Here is a 24,210-nt window from a genome sequence, read left to right as displayed (position 1 = left end):
ATTTAGGTACAAACAGGAACAGGTAAGAAATAGTAAAACTGCACTATGGAAGGTCCCGAACCTGGCTGTGAAAGGAGGAGGGTTGGACATGGGGCTTGCAAACCCATCCCATAAAAACACAGAGCTACAGAAACACCAACGGAAGCTCCAAAGACCTCATCCCTGGGAGAGGAAAGATCTTCACCTAGAAGACATATAGATGGACTTCTCCAGGGGACAACTTCAAAGACTAGCCCAAGAGAGGATCCTAACAAGCTGCTGATGGCAGTCTATGCCCCAGTAGAGGTGATGGGATTAAGAAGAAGAAGAAATAATAACCTGGCAAATGTTAACCAACAGCCATGGATAAATATACAAAAACAAAACCTTGAAAATTGTGAGGATGACAGGACACAGAAATTTACAAGGATGTTGCCAGGACTTGAGCACCTGAGTTATAGCGAAAAGTAGAACAGGTTAGGACTCTATTCCCTAGGGCGTAGGAGAATGAGACCATAAGACATAGGAGCAGTATTAGGCCATTCAGCCCATCAAGTCTGCTCTGCCATTCCATCATGAGTGATCCAGGTCCCACTCAACCCCATGCACCTGCCTTCTCGTCATATCCTTTCATGCCTTGACTGATCAGGAAACTCAGCTTCCACCTTAACATATGCGCATGGACTTGGCCTCCACTGCAGACTGTGGGAGAGCATTCCACAGATTCACTACTCTCTGGCTAAAAAAGAAATCCTCCTTACCTCTGTTCTAAAAGGTTTTGAGGCTGTTCCTTCTAGTTCTGGATAACCCCTCCAGAAGAAACATCCTCTCCACATCCACCCTATCTAGTCCTTTCAACGTTCGGTAGGTTTCAATAAGATTCCACCCCCCCACAAACATTCGCCCAAATTCTAGTGAGTACAGGCCCAGAGCCACCAAATGCTCCTCATATGTTAACCCCTTCATTCCCAGAATCATCATGAACCTCCTCTGGACTCTCTCCAAAGACAACACATCCTTTTTGAGATACAGGGCCCAAAAACTATTGACAATACTCTAAATGCGGCCCGACTAGTGTGTTCTAAAGCCTCAGCATTACCTCTTTGCTTTTATATTCTATTCCCCTTGAAATAAATGCCAACATTGCATTTACCTTTAGACCATAAGACAAAGGAGCAGAAGTAGGCCAATTGGCCCATCGAGTCTGCTCCGCCATTTTATCATGAGCTGATCCATTTTATCCCATTTAGTCCCACAGCCCCGCCTTCTCACCATAACCTTTGATGCCCTGGCTACTCAGATACCTATCAATCTCTGCCTTAAATACACCCAATGACTTGGCCTCCACTGCTGCCCGTGGCAACAAGTTCCATAGATTCACCACCCTCTGACTAAAAAAATGTCTTCGCATTTCTGTTCTGAAAGGGCGCCCTTCAATCCTGAAGTCATGCCCTCTCGTACTAGACTCCCCCATCATGAGAAACAACTTTGCCACATCAACTCTGTCCATGCCTTTTAACAATCAAAATGTTTCTATGAGGTCTCCCCTCATTCTTCTAAACTCCAAGGAATACAGTCCAAGAGCAGACAAACGTTCCTCATATGTTAACCCTCTCATTCCTGGAATCATTCTAGTGAATCTTCTCTGTACCCTCTCCAACGTCAGCACATCCTTTCTTAAATATGGAGACCAAAACTGCCCACAGTACTCCAAGTGAGGTCTCACCAGCGCCTTATAGAGCCTCAACATCACATCCCTGCTCCTATACTCTATTCCTCTAGAAATGAATGCCAACATTGCATTCGCCTTCTTCACTACTGACTCAACCTGGAGGTTAACTTTAAGGGAATCCTGTACGAGGACTCCCAAGTCCCGTTGCATCTCAGAACTTTGAATTCTTTCCCCATTTAAATAATAGTCTGCCCGTTTATTTTTTCTGCCAAAGTGCATAACCATACACTTTCCAACATTGTACTTCATTTGCCACTTCTCTGCCCATTCTTCCAATCTATCCAAGTCTCTCTGCAGACTCTCCGTTTCCTCAGCACTACCGGCCCCTCCACCTATCTTCGTATCGTCAGCAAACTTAGCCACAAAGCCATCTATTCCATAATCCAAATCTTTGATGTACAATGTAAAAAGAAGCGGCCCCAACACTGATCCCTGTGGAACACCACTGGTAACCGGCAGCCAACTAGAATAGGATCCCTTTATTCCCACTGTTTCCTGCCAATCAGCCAACGCTCTATCCACGTATGTAACTTTCCTGTAATTCCATGGGCTCTTATCTTGTTAAGTAGCCTCATGTGTGGCACCTTGTCAAAGGCCTTCTGAAAATCCAAATATACAACATCCACTGCATCTCCCTTGTCTAGCCTACTGGTAATTTCCTCAAAAAATTGTAATAGGTTTGCCAGGCAGGATTTTCCTTTAAGGAATCCATGCTGAGTTCTGCCTATCTTGTCATATGCCTCCAGATACTCTGTAACCTCATCCTTGACAATCGACTCCAACAACTTCCCAACCACCGACGTCAAGCTAACAGGTCTATAATTTCCTTTTTGTTTCCTTGCCCCCTTCTTAAATAGCGGAGTGACATTTGCAATCTTCCAGTCTTCCGGAACCATGCCAGAATCTATCGACTTTTGAAAGATCATCGCTAATGCCTCCGCAATCTCCACAGCTACTTCCTTCAGAACATGAGGGTGCATTCCATCTGGTCCAGGAGATTTATCTACCTTTAGCCTATTCAGCTTCCTGAGTACTTTCTCTGTTGTAGTTGTGACTGTGCTCACTTCTCTTCCCTGCAACCCTTGAGTGTCCGGTATACTGCTGATGTCTTCCTCAGTGAAGCCTGATGCAAAATACTTGTTCAGTTCCTCTGCCATCTCCTCATCTCCCATTACAATTTCTCCAGTATCATTTTCTATCGGTCCTATATCTACTCTCACCTGTCTTTTACTCTTTATATACTTGAAAAAGCTTTTAGTATCCTCTTTGATATTATTTGCTAGTTTCCTTCCATAGTTAATCTTTTCTCTCTTAATGACCTTCTTGGTTTCCTTTTGTAAGGTTTTAAAAACTTCCCAATCCTCTGTCTTCCCACTAATTTTTGCTTCCTTGTATGCCCTCTCCTTTGCTTTAACTTTGGCTTTGACTTCTCTTGTCAACCACGGTTGCATCCTTTTTCCACTCGAAAATTTCTTCTTTTTTGGAATATACCTGTCTTGCACATTCCTCATTTCTCGCATAAACTCCAGCCACTGCTGCTCTGCCGTCTTTCCCGCCAGGGTCTCTTTCCAGTCAACTTTGGCCAGTTCCTCTCTCATGCCACTGTAATTTCCTTTACTCCACTGAAACACCGACACATCAGATTTTGGCTTCTCTTTTTCTAATTTCACAGTGAACTCAATCATGTTATGATCACAGACTCCTAAGGGTTCCTTCACCTCAATCTCTCCAATCACCTCCGGTTCATTACACAATACCCAATCCAGTACAGCCGATCCCCTAGTGGGCTCAACAACAAGCTGTTCTAAAAAGCCATCTCGCAGACATTCTACAAATTCTCTCCCTTGAGATCCAGTGACGACCTGATTTTTCCAATCTACTCGCATGTTAAAATCCCCCACAATTATCATAACACTGCCGTTCTGACAAGCCTTTTCTATTTCCAGTTGTAATTTGTAGTCCACATCCCTGCAGCTGTTTGGAGGCCTATAAATAACTGCCATCAGGGTCCTTTTACCCCTGCTATTCCTTAGCTCAACCCATAAAGATTCTGCACCTTCCGATCCTATATCACCTCTTTCTAATGATTTAATATCATTTCTTACCAATAAAGCCACGCCTCCCCCTCTGCCTACCTTCCTATCCTTCCGATACACCGTGTATCCTTGGACGTTCAGCTCCCAGAGACATGCATCCTTTAGCCAGGTCTCAGTGATGGCCACAATATCATACCTGCCAATCTGTAGCTGTACAACAAGATCATCCACCTTATTCCTTATCCTTTATAACCACAGGCTCAACCTGGAAATTAACTTTCTGGGAGCCTTGCACGAGGACTCCTAAGTCCCTCTGCATCTCTGATGCTTGAACCTTCTCCCCATAAAGATAATATGTCCGCTCTATTGTTCCTTTAACCAAAATGCATTATCGTACATTTCCCAACACTGTATTCCATCTGCTACTTTTTGCCCATTCTTCCTACCTGTCTAAGTCCTGTTACAATCCCATAGCTTCCTCAGCACTACCTGAGAGGAGATTTGATAGAGATATACAAAACTATGAGGGGTATAGATAGGGTAAATGCAAGCAGGTTTTTTCCACTGAGGTTGAATGAGACAGGAACTAGAGGTCATGGGTTAAGGGTGAAAGGAAAGGAAAACTCTGGAGATGCTGAAGACAGTGTAGCACAGCGTCTAAGCTGGGTTGGGGGCTGGCCAGTGTTTCATCAGTGGAATGACAATCTGGATTACGTACATGCATATATTCATTTGTGGACTGCTGAGGACTGCTTCTTGGTGATAACACCCATGCACCACTGATTTACAGGACAAGTCACTAAGGGAATTGCACTATATATATTTTTTTACGTGAATGTGTGTTTACTTGCTATACGCTGTACGTGCCTCGAGCTGTGTGTGACCGTTGGTAATGTGTTTTGCTTTCAGTTGGTTGTATTTATGAGCGTTCATGTATGGGTGACTGATAATTAAACAAACTTGAACTTGAAATGTTTAAGGGGAATCTCAGAGGGGGCAGTGAGAGCATGGAATGAGCTGCCAGCAGACATGGTGGATGCAGATTCGATTTCAGCATTTAAGGGAGGGTTCGGGTCTGGATACAGGTCGATGGAACTAGGCAGAATAACAGTTTGTATGGACTAGATGGGCTGAAGGGCCTGTTTCTGCATCATTTACAGAAAGCTTGCAAGTTCCAAGTTCCATTCTGGATTTATCACTTCTGTGATAAGACTGTCAGACGCTGCAAATTTGTCTGTTGCAGGACAACAGCATGGGATATATTCATTAAAGAAAACTAACATTATCTACTTACCAATCCATGACATTGGTAGAGAGGGCAGCCGAGAAGCCGAGCATGTTAAAGCTGATTTCTGTGACTGTACACAATGCCAATCCACCCATTATAGGCATTAACGACAAGTTAACCCATAAACCTATCAAAAAGAGACAACACATAAATACAGTAACAGACAGAAGAAAATCTGCAGATGCTGGAAATCCAAACAACACACACAAAATGTTAGAGGAACTCAGCAGGCCAGGCAGTATCTATGGAAAAAACTGCAGTTGTCGTTTCGGGCCGATTCTCCAACGCTGGCAGGCCTGGATGTCCCCAGACCGCGATCCATGTAACTGACCTGTGATCTGGATTTAAACAGTACTTTCTAACGGAGCAAAATATCGCATGGCACTTGAAGGGAATGTACGGGCTGCCCAGCACAATCCTCACTGATTTGATTCCACAGAAATGACATATTTAAGTCTATGTTTTCACGTACATTCAGTGGCCACTTTATTAGGTACACCTGCTCGTTAATACTAATCTGGGTGCAGCGCTAGCCGGAACACACCCGGCACCTCTTTAAGAAAAAAGCCGAAATAATCAAGCTAATTAATTAGGTGATGCCCAGGGTGATTTGAGTATCTCAGAAACTGCTGATCTCCTCGGATTTTTACGCACAACAAACTCTGGAATTTACAAAGAATGGTGCCAAAAACAAAACAACATCTAGCGAATGGATTCAACAAGATGTTTTCGCTCACAGAACAGCCAATCGCTGAATTTTTTTTGGTTTTGGCACCATTCTTTGTAAACTCCAGAGTCTGTTGTGTGTAAAAATCAGAGCCTCATCACTGGTTGCAGTTTAGAGTCATACCCAGGACTGCCACTGAGCATAGATGTGACAAATAAAGCTAATCTTAAATCTTGACACTCAAGAAGGCTAGCACTGTTGCTGTGGTCTAATGATTGCAGGATGAGAGGATAACGTGTGCTACAGAAAAGGTGCAGGAGGAAAGACTTCAGATTGACAGGCATTGAGACTGGTTCTGCCCATTTACCGGCAAATTAAGTCCTGGGCTGGGTTAAATACATTCCTGCATAGCTTTGCCAATGCTGTTGAGAGCGTTTATCTAATTTAGCAGGGGATGGAAGTGAGAAAATAGAATTAGAAATGAGAATCAGGATTCACCAAGCCTGGGAGAGGGAGAGAAAGATAGTTAACTCTTAAGTGCAGTGTGTTGGCAGAAGGCAGGTGGACAAACTGAGGTAGATAAAATTAGTGAAGTACAAGTGATACCAATGGCTTCAATTACCTCAATACGGACTGGGACAGTAGTGATTAGTGCAATGCTATTACAGCTTGGGGCCTCAGAGTTCAGCATTCAGTTCAGGCTTTATATCCTCACCATGGTGAAATGTGTGGCTTTTCCCCAGGTGCTCCAGTTTCCTCCCACAGTCCAAAGACATACCGGTAGGTAGGTTACACACACAAAATGCTGGTGGAACTCAGCAGGTCAGGCAGTATCTATGAAAAAGAGTACAGTCGACATTTTGGGCCGAGACCCTTCGGCACGACTGAGCATAGACTGGATGGGCTAGCCCCCAAGCCAAAATGGATTCCAGCATGCCCACTAAAGCCTCTGTTCCTCCGTGTCTCCTTTCCAGGGCGGTTGCATCAAGCAACACCGCAGCAGGAAAGCCTGGTCCACGCAACAACCAAGGCAAGACAGCTTCTCCCGCTGTCGTTACCAACGTCCATCAGATTCTTGTGATCACTAGTTATAGTTTATCCAGAACTTGCTCGGACAGATAAACTGCATCAAAGATTACTAAGATGAACAATGGGATAAACACAAAATGTCTGGATGCACTCCACAAACTGTATGTACCTACCAAGGACAACCAATATGCAGCCAAAGACAATGCTCCCTGGATGATGAAAGAAAAAGATGAAGCAAATCCAGGCCGAGTACAAAATAAGAAATTTTTTAAAAAGGAGATATGAGAATCGACAGGCAGCTGGTATAAGACAATCTTCTCCAAATACACAGACAGTAAACTGTTAATGAGAGGAGGAAATCATAAACTCAGGAGATTCTGCAGATGCTGGAAATTCAGCGCAACACACACAAAATGCAGAAGGAACTCAGCAGGTCAGTCAGCATCTATGGAGAGGAATCAACAGTTGATGTTTTGGGCTGAGGGTCTTCATCAGGACCAGAAGGGAAGGGGGAAGAAGCCAGAATAAGAAGATGGGGAAGGAGGACAAGTTGGCAGGTGATAGGCGAGACCAGATGAGAGAGAAGGTGGGTGTGTGTAGGAAGGGGATGAAGTAAGCTGGGAGGTGTTAGGTGGAAGAGGTGAAATGCTGAAGAAGAAAGAATCTGATAGGAGCGGAGAGTGGACCGAAGTTCCTTCTAGGCACAAAGAATTTGCGTCACGAGGATGGACTTTAGGTCCCAGGAGCTCAGGGACCGCTGCCCGGGGCTGCTGCTTGAATCCACAGTATTTCTGTTCCATTGATGGATGCCATTAATGCATTAAAATTAATGGATCGATAATTCTCAAATCATGTTTATTTCACTCTCTGCAAATTTATATTTCCACTGACTTACTCTTGACTCAGGACTCAGCAGCAGCCACGAGTGGCGGTTCCTGAGCCCCCGACTCTCCTGGGTCCTAACCTCCATCATGACGTAAATTCTTTGTGCAATTCCTCTGTGCACTAACAAAAGATGTGTGCGCGCACACGTGCACAACTTAGAGGGAACACTGGAGTAGACCACGGAGATAGGAAAGGAGGGGAAGGGCAGGAGAGGAGAAGAGAAAGGGTAAGAGGGTAACCAGAATGGAGAATGGGAGGGAGTAATTACCAGTCGTTAGAGGAAAAAAATGAATTTCATTTCAGTTATTACCCTACAACCATCAGATTCCTGAAATTGGCATGGATAACTTCATTAACAACCCTGAATTGATTCTATGACCTACAGACTAACTTTAAGCACTCTTTACAACTCTTGTTCTCAGTATTTATTTGCACAGCTTGTCTTTTCTTGCACTTTGTTTGCTTGTCAGTCTGTGTGTTTACATATAGATTTTCGTAAAATTCTATTGTATTTCTTTTTTCCAGTAAATACCTGCCAGAAAACAAATCTCAGAGTAGTATTTGGTAGCATACAGTTGCAAGAAAAAATTGTGAACCCTTTGCAATTACCTCGTTTTCTGCATTAATTACTCATAAAAGGTGGTCTTAACTTCATCTAAGTCACAATAATAGATAACACAATCTGCCTAAACTAAGAACACAAAACTGTTGTACTTTTCATGTTTTTATTGAACAGATTGATGAGTCGTTCACAATCCAGGCTGGAAAAAGTACATGAACCCTTGTATTTAATAACTGATAGAACCTCCTTTAGCAGCAATAACCTCCATCAAATATTTTCTGCAGCTGCGAATCAGACTTGCACAATGGTGAGGAGGAATTTTAAACCATTCCTTCATATAAAACTGTTCCAGTTCATCAATATTTCTGAGAAACCTTGCATGAACAGCCTCTTCAAGTCATTCCACAGCATCTCAATTGGATTGTGGACATTCCAAACACAAATGTTCTTTTAAACCATTCTGTTGTTGATTTACTCTACGGATCATTGTCTTGTTACATTATCCAACTTTTATTAAGCTTCAGGTAACAGCCTACTATCTTGACATTCTCCTGTAAAATGTTTTGATACAACTTTGAAACATCCTCTCCACGTCCACTCTATCAAGGCCTTTCAACAGGTTTCAATTAAATCCCCCCTCATTCTTCTAAACTCCAGCCAGTATAGGCCCAAAGCCATCAAACAGCCATCATGTTAACCCTTTCATTCCTGGAATCATTCATGTGAACCTCCTCTGGACCCTGTCCAAAGCCAGCATATCCTTTCTTAGATAAGGGCCCCAAAACTGCTCACAATACTCTATGTGCAGTCTGATATAGAAACATAGAAAATAGGTGCAGGAGTAGGCCCTTCGGCCCTTCGAGCCTGCACCACCATTCAGTATGATCATGGCTGATCATCCAACTCAGAACCCTGTACCTGCCTTCTCTCCATACCCCCTGATCCCTTTAGCCACAAGGGCCATATCTAACTCCCTCTTAAATATAGCCAATGAACTGGCCTCAACTCTTTCCTGTGGCAGAGAATTCCACAGATTCACCACTCTGTGTGTGAAGTTTTTCCTCATCTCGGTCCTAAAGGGCTTCCCCTTTATCCTTAAACTGTGACCCCTCGTTCTGGACTTCCCCAACATCGGGAACAATCTTCCTGCATCTAGCCTGTCCAATCCCTTTAGAATTTTATACATCTCAATAAGATCCCCCCTCAATCTTCTAAATTCCAGCAAGTATAAGCCTAGTTCATCCAGTCTTTCATCATATGAAAGTCCTGCCATCCCAGGAATCAATCTGGTGAACCTTCTTTGTACTCCCTCTATGGCAAGAATGTCTTTCCTCAGATTAATGCCTAAAAAGTCTCAGCATTACATCCTTGCTTTTATACTCTAGTCCTCTCAAAATTAATGCTAACATTGTATTTGTCTTCCTCACCACCAACTCAAACTGCAAGTTAACCATTAAGGAATCCTGCACAAGGACTCCCAAGTTGCCTTGCTGCTGCTTGTGTGTGGAAAGGGAGTGGGGCAGGGGGAGAGCTTTGGAGTTCTAACATTTTAACTGTCATTCATTCTTTGGGGCACTCCTCTGTTTTCATGGATGTCTACAAAGAAAAAGAATTTCAGGATGTACATTGTATACATTTCTGTATGAAATGTACCCATTGAAGTCCCTTTGCACCTCTAATTTCTGAATTTTCTCCCCGTTTAGAAAATAGTTTACGCCTTTATTTCTTCTACCAAAGTGCATGACCATACACTACCCGACACTGTATTCCATCTGCAATTTCTTTGCTCACTCTCTTAATCTATCCATATCCTTCTATAGACTCCTTGCTTCCTCGACACTACCTGCCCTTACACCTACTTCATAACAGGCAACCGTACAGAAGTAGGAAAATTTATCTTTATCAATGGATTGGCAACATGAAGAATCTTGTGGCCAGTCTTGATCAGAAACCTTTAGAATGGAGTAAAGTGCCTTGGAGAGAATGCAGATTTATTATTTATTAGAAATGTCCCTGAGATTCAGGACTTGCACGCCAGGAGGAGAATATGTAAGATGTGGCATCAGTGTTTAAAAATTATTCTAGAGAGAGTAACAAAGAAAGAAAAGCTGTTTGAGTTCCTCCAGTATTTGGTACGTGTTACTCTGCTCCCATTGGTTGAACGAAGTAGTGCCATTGGATACTGGACACAGGTTTACAGTACACCTCCTCTGTACCATAAACATTTTAAGCCAATTTGAAATAAGCTGCTTGCGAATCATAGGACTGATGACCAAAAGAAGGCCTTGAGGAAAAAGTGGAGATGGGCAGGAAATTCCAGAGTTCACGGTAAAGTCAGCTGAAAGTATAATCATCACTGGAGCATTAAGCATAATGGGGATGTGGAAGTGGCAGAGTTGATGAAAAGCAGAAATCAGACTGATGCAGTGTAGTAAAAGGCCCTTCAACCCATCAAGCCAAAACATCAATTATCACTAAGCCTTTTAATCCAATTAACACTAATCATTTGCCCCACATACCCATACAGACACTCACCTAGACACTACAGTCAATGTCCCTACCATATCTTTGGAATGTGGGAAAAAACTGATGCACCAGGAGGCAACAGGGAGAACATGCAAACTCCACATGGACTGCGTCAGAAATCAGGTAGCAATCTTGGTGCACCGTACAATTTCTAAAAGTTACAGAGATTGAGGGGTGAACCCACTGAACAATTCGAAAATAAACTTGAACACTGTAAACAGCAGTGTACTAGATCATGAAGCAACAGGGAGATATCAATTGTACATTAACAGAAAACCTAATGAAAAACTTAGTAATGTCATTACTATATCTACAAAACTTCACTCCTCACCTGTGTATTCACCCAGAATAAGTCTAGACATAATGACTGTAAAGATTGGAGCTGAACTCTTCACCGTCTCTGCAAATGAAACAGCCACGTTCTTCAGACTTACCAGGCCCAAAACTACAGTAGCAAACCTGCATTAACATAAAATACATCAGCAAATCTCCTGGTCAAAGTCATAATGTTTACTGGCATAATTATTCGTAATATTAACCATGAACAAAATCAAATAACTTAAAAATTATACAAGTTATGAAATTGCATCAGAAGGTACTGGAAACAACCAAGAACTGGTGGTATCTATAGCGAGGGACGGAGATAAAATGTCAGATTGATGCAACTTACCAATGAGAGATTGTCAGTTTGAAATTTGAAATCAATTATCAATTTAGAAACATTTGACGTTTTTTTAAAATCTTAGATAGACACATGGATATTAGAGAAATGGAGGACTTACTCCTTGGAACGTAGGAGACTAAGGGTTGACCTTACAGTTGCGTACAGCAACACAAGTGGTATCAACGGGGTGAAGATCTGAGTCAGCATGGATGAGGTGGACTGAAGGGCCTGTTTACTCGATGACTCATTAAAAGAGAAGATTAATTAAGTACACTGGTGCCTCACTTAGTGCTCAGGATGCAGTGCAGGAATGAGAGCTCAGAGGTACATTACTGACAGAGCTGCTGCGTTGACAACCTACAACAAACACCTGCCCTTGCCTCTGTTCTACAGTGGGAACCCCTGTAAGGGCACAGCACTCCAATGACAATCTGCAGCAACATTAGACTACAAGACCGTTCTATACTGGGAGCCTGTGTAAGGGTACAGCACTCTGTAGCAACGTTAGACCGCAAGACAGAGCAGCTGAATCAGGCCATTTAGCCCATCAAGTCTGCTCATCATGGCTGATTTACTATCCCTCAGCCCCTTTACTATCCTTCTCTCCATAACCTTTAACACCCTGGCTAATCAAGAAACCATCAACCCAGTGACTTGCCCTCCACAGCCATTGGTAGCAATGAATTCCACAGATTCAGCACTCTGTGGCTAAAGAAATTCTCATCACTGTTTTAAAGGGACGTCCTTGATTTCTAAGGCTGTGCTCTCTGGTCCTAGAATCCTTCACTATAGGAATCTTCCTCTCCACATCAGCTTATAACTGATTCTTTCACGAACTGAATTACATAGGTAATACTCAATAACTGGATATTATACAGAGCAGGCCAATAATCATCGAGCTTGTTACTGTACAAAAATCTCTGCAATGGGCTGAGCCATGCAAACAAAAACCGAGGAGGAGACAGCAGCTTCCGTCCCATCCAACAGGAGGTATTGCAAGACTGCAATGAAATCCTTCCACTTGCAAGTGTAGTGATCTAACTTTAATATTTTTCTTGTAAGCCGTGCTTTGTTTGGAAGGTTTGATGAATTGAATTATCAGTTAACCAACTGCTGACTTTAAGGGATAGAGGTATATTCACACAAGGAAGTTTTTCTGTGTGTATCTATGGTATTGATTTTCACAGATGGCAATGAAGTGCGTCCGTAGGCTATGAGAACAGCTCAGTGTAACAAAAGGCATTTTTCAACAATTACCTGATTTTTATCTCATACCTGACATTTAGAGAAAACCAATGCTGAAGGGATTTTTTTAAAAAGTTTTAAGAAATAATCTTACATAGCAATGCATCAAAGTCGAAGGTGAGTTTATTGTCATGAAGGAATTTCTTTAGCAAGAGGGTGGTGAATCTGTGGAATTCATTGCCACGGACGGTTGTGGAGGCCAAGTCAACGAGTATATTTAAAGCAGAGGTTGATAGGTTCTTGATTAGTCAGGGTGTCAAAGGTTACAGGAAGACGGCGGCAGAATGGGGTTGAAAGGGAAAATAAGTCAAACAAGATGGAATGTCAGAGAGACTCAATGGGCTGAATGGCCTAACTCTGCTCCTGTGTCTTAAGGTCTTCTATTTTAATAAATCTCCCATTACATACCAAGCAGCCTAACACAGGCTTCCTTCCCCGACCTGTACAGAACACACTGACATTCATCATGTGAAACAGCAAATCGATAGATAAAGAGTGGGGTGGTTGATTTATTTGTAACTCACCTCATTAATCCCACAAAGAGCATAATCATGATGAAGTTGGGTGGATATTCATTTCGGGGTTTATGCTGATATAAACAACAGGGGACGCGCATTTTGAAACAGCCAATGATAGTGGTTGTAAGTATCTGGACAGCACCTGCAGTGAGACATGGTAAAATGGACACAGATTAGAACCAGTACACACCTCTGTGATTCTTCACCAAGTATTCATGCTCCATGGCATAAGTTCAGCACCTGCTCCTTGTACGACAATGGAACTGATACTGGGTGACAGACTCAAAATGCTTGAGGAACGGGGACAGCACTGTTGTGTAGAGGTTAGTAACACTTTACAGTGCTAGTGACCTGGGTTCAATTCCTGCCATAGTTGATAAGGAACTTGTACATTCTACCCGTGACCGTGTGAGTTTCCTCCAGGTGCTCTGGTTTCCTCCCACATTCTAATGACACAAGGGTTAACTGGGCACAAGTATAATTGGGCTCATTGGGCCAAAAGAGCCTGTTACTGTGCTGTGTCTTTAAAAAATATAAATAAACTACTCAGCAGATCAGAAAGCATCTTAGTCCTGAAGAAGGGTCTTGGCCTGAAACATTGACTGTTCATGCTGCCTGATCTGCTGAGCTCCTCCAGCGTTTTGTGTGTGCTGCTCTGGATTTCCAGCATCTGCAGAATCTCTTGTGTTTACGATGCGGGGTGGCTCAGGGGTGAAGTGAGAGAGTGACAGGCAGGAGGCTGCTGCTTCCCGGAGGTAGTGCAGGAGAGTATCTAGCTGTCATACAGAAACTTCTGACAGATGTTTCTACTCCACTGTGACATTTTCCTTTATCTCTGAAATTATTCAGTAAGTTGCCCTGTTTCATACTCTACTGTATTCTGCATTAACATCTCATTAATATACTTGGATAGGGGAGGCAGACTTTACTCCCACCAGGCACAGAATTTAAAACAAGAGATTCTGCAGATGCTGGAAATCCAGAGCAACAAACACACAAACACACACACACACACACACACACACACACACACACACATAGCTGGAGGAACTCAGCAAGTCAAGCAGCATCTACAGAAATGAATAACAGTCGACATTTCAGGCCAAGACACTTATTCAACACTGGAAAGGAAGGGGAAGATGCCAGAATAAGGTGATGGAGGGAGATGAAGGAAGGAGAACAAGTTGGCAGGTGAATGGTGAAGCCAGGTGGGTGGGGTGGGATGAAGTAAGAAGCTGGGAAGTGATAGGTGGAAAATGTAAAGGGCTGGATAAGGAATCTGATAGGAGAGGGTGGAAGGATTTAAAGGTAATTTGGTTCAATGCTGCTTATTATACAAACAGTGATAACTAACACAACAGTCAGTTAGGTTCAACAAGTGTAAAAATAGTAATACAACTTTAAAGATACTTACCCAGCATTCCTGGCTCTCGCTCCAACAAAGTCAGGATGTATTTGTTGAGGAATAGTGTGCAGAAGCTGAAAAAGAACCAGAGACTGAGGTAGATCATGGCCCGGACACTCCAAATTCCAGAGTTGGATTCAATCACTATCGTCTCAGTGATGGTGATCTTTAAAACACTTTCATCTGCACAACTGTCACTTCTTGTGATTACAATCTTTTCATTCCTATTGAAGAGCTGAAAGTGGCCTGGAACATTCTTCTCCTTGGATAGTTTCTCATTAGGAGGATTTTTATTGTCCAAAGGTCGGGAGGTTTCTTTTGAAGACATTCTCCAGTTATTAGTCTACAGCTTGGCTGTTCACTGAAATACAACACTTGAAGTGTACAGTAGCACAAGATAGTCTGCCAATAACATGAAAACCAAGACAGTTTTGTGCACACGGGTCTTCTGATGCCAAATGTATAAATTGGTCAACATCCAGGTTTTCTTTGCAACTTCGAAAGTTTCAATCTTGTTCATATATCACCTGCTGAAAGTAGGCATCTGTTTCAAACCTAGGTAGAAAAAATATTTAATATATAAGTTCCTCTTTTATTAAAATTTCCTTTTTAGCATCATTTTCTTTTCCTTGGTGTCATGCCATAGACCAAGGCATGGAGGTAGTGAGGTAAGAATTTCAGCCACATCATCATTCGAGCCACTTTCTTCTTCACTCCCATCCCTGGCCATCCTGGACACAATGGGGAAAGAGAAAGATCGACCAGGTGGAAAACCAAAGCTACCCAGAACCTTTAGAGTTCTTTCCCCACAGTAAACATTTCATACAACAAGCCAGACATTTCCTACAAGGTTAGCAAAAATTAATAAGCTCAACAACACTGGTACCTATTTGGTCAGAGACACAAACATTGCTAATTCGTCACGATGGTTGATAATGCCAACATTGCTTGATCAGGTACTTCACTGCCCCCCTTCTGTGATGATGAGACCACTCTCAGGTTGGAGGAGGAACACCTCACATTCTAGGTAGTCTCCAACCTGATGGCATGAACATCAATTCCACCAACTTCCAGTAATATTTTCCCTTTCAGCCTTCCCTCTTCTTCTATTCCCCACTGTCTCCCTTCTTCCTTCTTCTCCTCACTTGTCTATCACATGCCTCTCCTCCTCCTCTTTCTCCCATGCTCCACTCTATCAGATTTCCTCTTCTCCAGTCCTTAACCTTTTCCATCTATCAATCCATTTCTCTGCCCTCACCCGCATCTCTTCCATTTTACGTACATTTGCTCTCACCCCATCCTCCCGCCAACCCACTAGGGATAGGGTTCCACTTGTCCTCACCTCCACCCCACTAGCTTCTGCGTCCAGTGCACAATTCTCTGTAACTTCTGCCATTTCAATGGGATCCCACCACCAAGCACATCTTCCCCTGCCACCCACTTTCTGCTTTCCACAGGGATTGCTTCCTTCGCAACTCCCTTCTTCATTCATCCCTCCCTCCCCAATGATCTCCTTCCTGATGCTTATCCTTGCAAGAATAAGTGCCACACCTGCCCCTATTCCTCCTCCCTCACTACCAGTCAGGGCCCAAAACAGTCCTTCCAGCTGAGGTGATGCTCCATGCTGGAAGGTTCCATTCTGAACTAGTTTCATATGCATATATTTGGCCCACATCCCTCTAAACCAAAGGTTCCCAACCTGGGCTCCACAAACCGCCTGCTTAATGTCATTGGTCCATGGCATAAGAGAGGTTGGGAAACCATGCTGTAAACCTTTCCTATCCATGAACCCCTATCCACATATCATTTAAGTGTTATAATTGTTCCACCTCTCTCAACTCATTCCATTAGCCCATCAACCTCTGTGAAAAATCTGCCTCATATGTTCCCTTTAAATCTGTCCCCTCAACCTTAGATACACCCAGTGGCCACTTTATTAGGTACACCTGCTCATTAATGCAAATACCTAATCAGCCAATCACGTGGCAGCAACTCCATGCATACAAACATGCAGACGTGGTCAAGAGGTTCAGAGCAAACATCAGAATGGGTAAGAAATATGTTTGTAGTGACTTTGACCGTGGAATGCTTGCTGGTGCCAGATGGAGTGGCTTGAGTATCTCAGAAACTGCTGATCTCCTGGGATTTTCATACACAACAATCTCTGGAGTTTACAGAGGATGGTACAAAAAAACAAAATCATCCAGTGAGCGACAGTTCTGTGGGCGAAAACACCTTGTTAATGAGAGGTCAGAGGAGAATGGCCAGAGTGGTTCAAGCTGACAGTAACACAGATAACCACATGTTACAACAGTGGCATGCAGAAAAGCATCTCTGAATGCACAACACATTAGACCTTCAAGTGGATGGGCTACAGCAGCAGAAGACCATGTACATACACTCAGTGACCACTTGATTAGAATCAGGAGCCAACTAAAAGTGGTCAGGGTGTCTATGCCCCTCCAGAGTCTCTTACCCTGGGACAATGACTGTGATCATCCACCCTAACTACGTCGCTCATGATTTTAAAGACCTCCATGAGGTCCCGCGCGGCCTGTCGGTCGGTTCTGCACGGCCGGTCAGTCAGTTGGAGGCGGTTCTGCACAGCCAGTCGGTCGGTCGGAGGCGGTTCTGCACAGCCAGTCGGTCAGAGGCAGTCCTGCGCAGCCTGTCGGAGGCGGTTCTGCGCAGCCGGTCGGTCAGAGGCGGTTCTGCGCAGCCGGTCGGTCAGAGGCGGTTCTGCGCAGCCAGTCGGTCGGTCAGAGGCGGTTCTGCACAGCCTGTCGGTCGGTAGGAGGCGGTTCTGCACAGCCGGTCGGTCGGTAGGAGGCGGTTCTGCGCAGCCAGTCGGTAGGAGGCGGTTCTGCACAGCCTGTCAGTCGGTAGAAGGCGGTCCTGCACAGCCTGTCGGTCAGAGGCGGTTCTGCACAGCCTGTCGGTCAGAGGCGGTTCTGCACAGCCTGTCGGTCAGAGGCGGTTCTGCACAGCCGGTCGGTCAGAGGCGGTTCTGCACAGCCGGTCGGTAGGAGGCGGTTCTGCACAGCCGGTCGGTCAGAGGCGGTTCTGCACAGCCTGTCGGTCGGTAGGAGGCGGTTCTGCACAGCCGGTCGGTCAGAGGTGGTTCTGCACAGCCTGTCGGTCAGAGGCGGTTCTGCACAGCCGGTCGGTAGGAGGCGGTTCTGCACAGCCGGTCGGTCAGAAGCGGTTCTGCACAGCCGGTCGGTAGGAGGTGGTTCTGCACAGCCGGTCGGTCAGAGGCGGTTCATCACAGCCTGTCGGTCAGAGGCGGTTCTGCACAGCCTGTCGGTCGGTAGGAGGCGGTTCTGCACAGCCGGTCGGTAGGAGGTGGTTCTGCACAGCCTGTCGGTCGGTAGGAGGTGGTTCTGCACAGCCGGTCGGTCAGAGGCGGTTCTGCACAGCCTGTCGGTCGGTAGGAGGCGGTTCTGCACAGCCTGTCGGTCGGTAGGAGGCGGTTCTGCACAGCCGGTCGGTCAGAGGCGGTTCTGCGCAGCCGGTCGGTCAGAGGCGGTTCTGCACGGCCTGTTGGTCGGTAGGAGGCGGTTCTGCGCGGCCGGTCGGTCGGTCGGAGGCGGTTCTGCACAGCCTGTCGGTCAGAGGCGGTTCTGCACAGCCGGTCGGTAGGAGGTGGTTCTGCACAGCCGGTCGGTAGGAGGTGGTTCTGCACAGCCGGTCGGTCAGAGGCGGTTCATCACAGCCTGTCGGTCAGAGGCGGTTCTGCACAGCCTGTCGGTCGGTAGGCGGCGGTTCTGCACAGCCGGTCGGTCAGAGGCGGTTCTGCACAGCCGGTCGGTCAGAGGCGGTTCTGCACAGCCGGTCGGTAGGAGGTGGTTCTGCACAGCCGGTCGGTAGGAGGTGGTTCTGCACAGCCGGTCGGTCAGAGGCGGTTCATCACAGCCTGTCGGTCAGAGGCGGTTCTGCACAGCCTGTCGGTCGGTAGGAGGCGGTTCTGCACAGCCGGTCGGTAGGAGGTGGTTCTGCACAGCCTGTCGGTCGGTAGGAGGCGGTTCTGCACAGCCGGTCGGTAGGAGGCGGTTCTGCACAGCCGGTCGGTCCGAGGCGGTTCTGCACAGCCTGTCGGTCGGTAGGAGGCGGTTCTGCACAGCCTGTCGGTCGGTAGGAGGCGGTTCTGCACAGCCTGTCGGTCGGTAGGAGGTGGTTCTGCACAGCCTGTCGGTCAGAGGCGGTTCTGCGCAGCCGGTCGGTCAGAGGCGGTTCTGCGCAGCCGGTCGGTCAGAGGCGGTCCTGCACAGCCTGTTGGTCGGTAGGAGGCGGTTCTGCGCGGCCGGTCGGTCGGTCGGAGGCGGTTCTGCACAGCCTGTCGGTCAGAGGCGGTTCTGCACAGCCTGTCGGTCAGAGGCGGTTCTGCACAGCCGGTCGGTAGGAGGCGGTTCTGCACAGCCGGTCGGTCAGAGGCGGTTCTGCACATCCGGTCGGTAGGAGGTGGTTCTGCACAGTCGGTCGGTAGGAGGTGGTTCTGCACAGCCGGTCGGTCAGAGGCGGTTCATCACAGCCTGTCGGTCAGAGGCGGTTCTGCACAGCCTGTCGGTCGGTAGGAGGCGGTTCTGCACAGCCGGTCGGTAGGAGGTGGTTCTGCACAGCCTGTCGGTCGGTAGGAGGCGGTTCTGCACAGCCGGTCGGTAGGAGGTGGTTCTGCACAGCCGGTCGGTCAGAGGCGGTTCTGCGCAGCCGGTCGGTCAGAGGCGGTTCTGCACAGCCTGTCGGTCGGTAGGAGGCGGTTCTACACAGCCTGTCTGTCAGAGGCGGTTCTGCGCAGCCGGTCGGTCAGAGGCGGTTCTGCGCAGCCGGTCGGTCAGAGGCGGTTCTGCGCAGCCGGTCGGTCAGAGGCGGTTCTGCGCAGCCGGTCGGTCAGAGGCGGTTCTGCACAGCCTGTCGGTCGGTAGGAGGCGGTTCTGCGCAACCGGCCGGTCAGAGGCGGTCCTGCATAGCCTGTCGGTCAGAGGCGGTTCTGCACAGCCTGTTGGTCGGTAGGAGGCGGTTCTGCGCGGCCGGTCGGTCGGTCGGAGGCGGTTCTGCACAGCCAGTCGGTCAGAGGCGGTCCTGCACAGCCTGTCGGAGGCGGTTCTGCGCAGCCGGTCGGTCAGAGGCGGTTCTGCACAGCCTGTCGGTCAGAGGCGGTTCTGCACAGCCTGTCGATCAGAGGCGGTTCTGCACAGCCTGTCGGAGGCGGTTCTGCACAGCCGGTCGGTCAGAGGCGGTTCTGCACAGCCGGTCGGTCAGAGGCGGTTCTGCACAGCCTGTCGGTCAGAGGCGGTTCTGCACAGCCTGTCGGTGGAGGCGGTTCTGCACAGCCGGTCGGTCAGAGGCGGTTCTGCACAGCCTGTCGGAGGCGGTTCTGCACAGCCTGTCAGAGGCGGTTCTGCACAGCCTGTCAGAGGCGGTTCTGCACAGCCTGTCGGTCGGTAGGAGGCGGTTCTGCACAGCCTGTCGGTCGGTAGGAGGCGGTTCTGCACAGCCGGTCGGTCAGAGGCGGTTCTGCACAGCCGGTCGGAGGCGGTTCTGCACAGCCTGTCAGAGGCGGTTCTGCACAGCCTGTCGGTCGGTAGGAGGCGGTTCTGCACAGCCTGTCGGTCGGTAGGAGGCGGTTCTGCACAGCCGGTCGGTCAGAGGCGGTTCTGCACAGCCGGTCGGTCAGAGGCGGTTCTGCACAGCCTGTCGGTCAGAGGCGGTTCTGCACAGCCGGTCGGTCAGAGGCGGTTCTGCACAGCCTGTCGGTCGGTAGGAGGCGGTTCTGCACAGCCGGTCGGTCAGAGGCGGTTCTGCACAGCCTGTCGGTCAGAGGCGGTTCTGCACAGCCGGTCGGTCAGGAGGCGGTTCTGCACAGCCGGTCGGTCAGAGGCGGTTCTGCACAGCCTGTCGGTCGGTAGGAGGCGGTTCTGCACAGCCTGTCGGTCGGTAGGAGGCGGTTCTGCACAGCCGGTCGGTCAGAGGCGGTTCTGCACAGCCTGTCGGTCAGAGGCGGTTCTGCACAGCCGGTCGGTCAGAGGCGGTTCTGCACAGCCTGTCGGTCGGTAGGAGGCGGTTCTGCACAGCCTGTCGGTCAGAGGCGGTTCTGCACAGCCGGTCGGTCAGAGGCGGTTCTGCACAGCCGGTCGGTCGGTAGGAGGCGGTTCTGCACAGCCTGTCGGTCGGTAGGAGGCGGTTCTGCACAGCCGGTCGGTCAGAGGCGGTTCTGCACAGCCTGTCGGTCGGTAGGAGGCGGTTCTGCACAGCCTGTCGGTCAGAGGCGGTTCTGCACAGCCTCGGTCAGAGGCGGTTCTGCGCAGCCGTGTCAGAGGCGGTTCTGCGCAGCCTGTCGGTCAGAGGCGGTTCTGCACAGCCTGTCGGTCGGTAGGAGGCGGTTCTGCGCAACCGGCCGGTCAGAGGCGGTTCTGCACAGCCTGTTGGTCGGTCGGTTCTGCGCGGCCGGTCGGTCGGTCGGAGGCGGTTCTGCACAGCCAGTCGGTCAGAGGCGGTCCTGCAGCCTGTCGGAGGCGGTTCTGCGCAGGCGGTTCTGCACAGCCTGTCGGTCTGCACAGCCGTCGAGAGGCGGTTCTGCACAGCCTGTCGGTCAGAGGCGGTTCTGCACAGCCGGTCGGTCAGAGGCGGTTCTGCACAGCCGGTCAGAGGCGGTTCTGCACAGCCGGTCGGTCAGAGGCGGTTCTGCACAGCCGGTCGGTCGGTAGGAGGCGGTTCTGCACAGCCTGTCGGTCGGTAGGAGGCGGTTCTGCACAGCTGGTCGGTCAGAGGCGGTTCTGCACAGCCTGTCGGTCAGAGGCGGTTCTGCACAGCCGGTCGGTCGGTAGGAGGCGGTTCTGCACAGCCGGTCGGTAGGAGGTGGTTCTGCACAGCCTGTCGGTCGGTAGGAGGCGGTTCTGCACAGCCGGTCGGTAGGTGGTGGGTCTGCACAGCCGGTCGGTCAGAGGCGGTTCTGCGCAGCCGGTCGGTCAGAGGCGGTTCTGCACAGCCTGTCGGTCGGTAGGAGGCGGTTCTGCACAGCCTGTCGGTCAGAGGCGGTTCTGCACAGCCGGTCGGTCAGAGGCGGTTCTGCACAGCCGGTCGGTCAGAGGCGGTTCTGCACAGCCGGTCGGTCAGAGGCGGTTCTGCACAGCCTGTCGGTCAGAGGCGGTTCTGCACAGCCTGTCGGTCGGTAGGAGGCGGTTCTGCGCAACCGGCCGGTCAGAGGCGGTCCTGCATAGCCTGTCGGTCAGAGGCGGTTCTGCACAGCCTGTTGGTCGGTAGGAGGCGGTTCTGCACAGCCTGTCGGTCGGTAGGAGGCGGTTCTGCACAGCCTGTCGGTCAGAGGCGGTTCTGCACAGCCTGTCGGAGGCGGTTCTGCACAGCCTGGTCGGTCGGTTCTGCAGAGGCGGTTCTGCACAGCCTGTCGGTCGGTCAGGAGGCGGTTCTGCACAGCCGGTCGGTCAGAGGCGGTTCTGCACAGCCTGTCGGTCGGTAGGAGGCGGTTCTGCACAGCCGGTCGGTCAGAGGCGGTTCTGCACAGCCGGTCGGTCAGAGGCGGTTCTGCACAGCCTGTCGGTCGGTAGAGGCGGTTCTGCACAGCCTGTCTGCAGGCGGTTCTGCACAGCCGGTCGGTCAGGGCGGTTCTGCACAGCCTGTCGGTCGGTAGGAGGCGGTTCTGCACAGCCTGTCGGTCGGTAGGAGGCGGTTCTGCACAGCCGGTCGGTCAGAGGCGGTTCTGCACAGCCTGTCGGTCAGAGGCGGTTCTGCACAGCCTGTCGGTCGGTAGGAGGCGGTTCTGCACAGCCTGTCGGTCGGTAGGAGGCGGTTCTGCACAGCCTGTCGGTCAGAGGCGGTTCTGCACAGCCGGTCGGTCAGAGGCGGTTCTGCACAGCCGGTCGGTCACAGCCTGTCGGTCGGTAGGAGGCGGTTCTGCACAGCCTGTCGGTCGGTAGGAGGCGGTTCTGCACAGCCGTCGGTCAGAGGCGGTCGGTCGGTCAGGAGGCGGTTCTGCACAGCCGGTCGGTCAGAGGCGGTTCTGCACAGCCTGTCGGTCAGAGGCGGTTCTGCACAGCCGGTCGGTCAGAGGCGGTTCTGCACAGCCTGTCGGTCAGAGGCGGTTCTGCACAGCCTGTCGGTCAGAGGCGGTTCTGCACAGCCGGTCGGTCAGAGGCGGTTCTGCACAGCCGGTCGGTCAGAGGCGGTTCTGCACAGCCTGTCGGTCGGTAGGAGGCGGTTCTGCACAGCCGGTCGGTCAGAGGCGGTTCTGCACAGCCTGTCGGTCAGAGGCGGTTCTGCACAGCCTGTCGGTCGGTAGCCGAGGCGGTTCTGCACAGCCGGTCGGTCAGAGGCGGTTCTGCACAGCCGGTCGGTCAGAGGCGGTTCTGCACAGCCGGTCGGTCAGAGGCGGTTCTGCACAGCCTGTCGGTCGGTAGGAGGCGGTTCTGCACAGCCTGTCGGTCGGTAGGCGGTGGTTCTGCACAGCCGGTCGGTCAGAGGCGGTTCTGCACAGCCTGTCGGTCAGGAGGCGGTTCTGCACAGCCGGTCGGTCAGAGGCGGTTCTGCACAGCCGGTCGGTCAGAGGCGGTTCTGCACAGCCTGTCGGTCGGTAGGAGGCGGTTCTGCACAGCCGGTCGGTCAGAGGCGGTTCTGCACAGCCTGTCGGTCAGAGGCGGTTCTGCACAGCCGGTCGGTCAGAGGCGGTTCTGCACAGCCGGTCGGTCAGAGGCGGTTCTGCACAGCCTGTCGGTCGGTAGGAGGCGGTTCTGCACAGCCTGTCGGTCGGTAGGAGGCGGTTCTGCACAGCCGGTCGGTCAGAGGCGGTTCTGCACAGCCGGTCGGTCAGAGGCGGTTCTGCACAGCCTGTCGGTCAGAGGCGGTTCTGCACAGCCTGTCGGTCGGTAGGAGGCGGTTCTGCACAGCCTGTCGGTCGGTCTGCACAGCCTGTCGGAGGCGGTTCTGCACAGCCGGTCGGTCAGAGGCGGTTCTGCACAGCCGGTCGGTCAGAGGCGGTTCTGCACAGCCTGTCGGTCGGTAGGAGGCGGTTCTGCACAGCCTGTCGGTCGGTAGGAGGTGGTTCTGCACAGCCAGTCGGTCAGAGGCGGTTCTGCACAGCCTGTCGGTCGGTAGGAGGCGGTTCTGCACAGCCGGTCGGTCAGAGGCGGTTCTGCACAGCCGGTCGGTCAGAGGCGGTTCTGCACAGCCGGTCGGTCAGAGGCGGTTCTGCACAGCCTGTCGGTCGGTAGGAGGCGGTTCTGCACAGCCTGTCGGTCGGTCGGAGGCGGTTCTGCACAGCCGGTCGGTCAGAGGCGGTTCTGCACAGCCGGTCGGTCAGAGGCGGTTCTGCACAGCCTGTCGGTCAGAGGCGGTTCTGCACAGCCGGTCGGTCAGAGGCGGTTCTGCACAGCCTGTCGGTCAGAGGCGGTTCTGCACAGCCTGTCGATCAGAGGCGGTTCTGCACAGCCTGTCGGTCAGAGGCGGTTCTGCACAGCCTGTCGGTCGGTAGGAGGCGGTTCTGCACAGCCGGTCGGTCAGAGGCGGTTCTGCACAGCCGGTCGGTCAGAGGCGGTTCTGCACAGCCGGGTCGGTCAGAGGCGGTTCTGCACAGCCTGTCGGTCAGAGGCGGTTCTGCACAGCCTGTCGGTCAGAGGCGGTTCTGCAGCCTGCAGCCGGTCGGTCAGAGGCGGTTCTGCGCAGCC

The 24,210-nt window shown here is 50.0% G+C and overlaps 1 protein-coding gene across 1 annotated transcript in view; it reads right to left on the bottom strand.

Moving 5' to 3' along the window:
* Positions 1-24,210, bottom strand: part of si:ch73-236j9.2 (solute carrier family 35 member E2B) — a 50,981-nt gene that overhangs the window by 14,485 nt on the left and 12,286 nt on the right. The window contains exons 2-5 of the mRNA XM_063033426.1: positions 14,546-15,091; positions 13,138-13,273; positions 11,036-11,163; positions 5,042-5,162 (exon numbers count right to left, since the gene is read on the bottom strand). Of these exons, the coding sequence (XP_062889496.1) occupies positions 5,042-5,162; positions 11,036-11,163; positions 13,138-13,273; positions 14,546-14,864 (704 nt within the window). The 5' untranslated portion in view covers positions 14,865-15,091. The remainder of the gene's footprint in view (positions 1-5,041; positions 5,163-11,035; positions 11,164-13,137; positions 13,274-14,545; positions 15,092-24,210) is intronic.

The sequence above is a fragment of the Mobula hypostoma genome, chromosome 25 (assembly GCF_963921235.1).
Source record: "Mobula hypostoma chromosome 25, sMobHyp1.1, whole genome shotgun sequence".
Classification (NCBI taxonomy): Eukaryota; Metazoa; Chordata; class Chondrichthyes; order Myliobatiformes; family Myliobatidae; genus Mobula; species Mobula hypostoma.
Note: the sequence above shows the minus strand (reverse complement) of the source record. Positions and strands in the feature narration are given on the sequence as shown.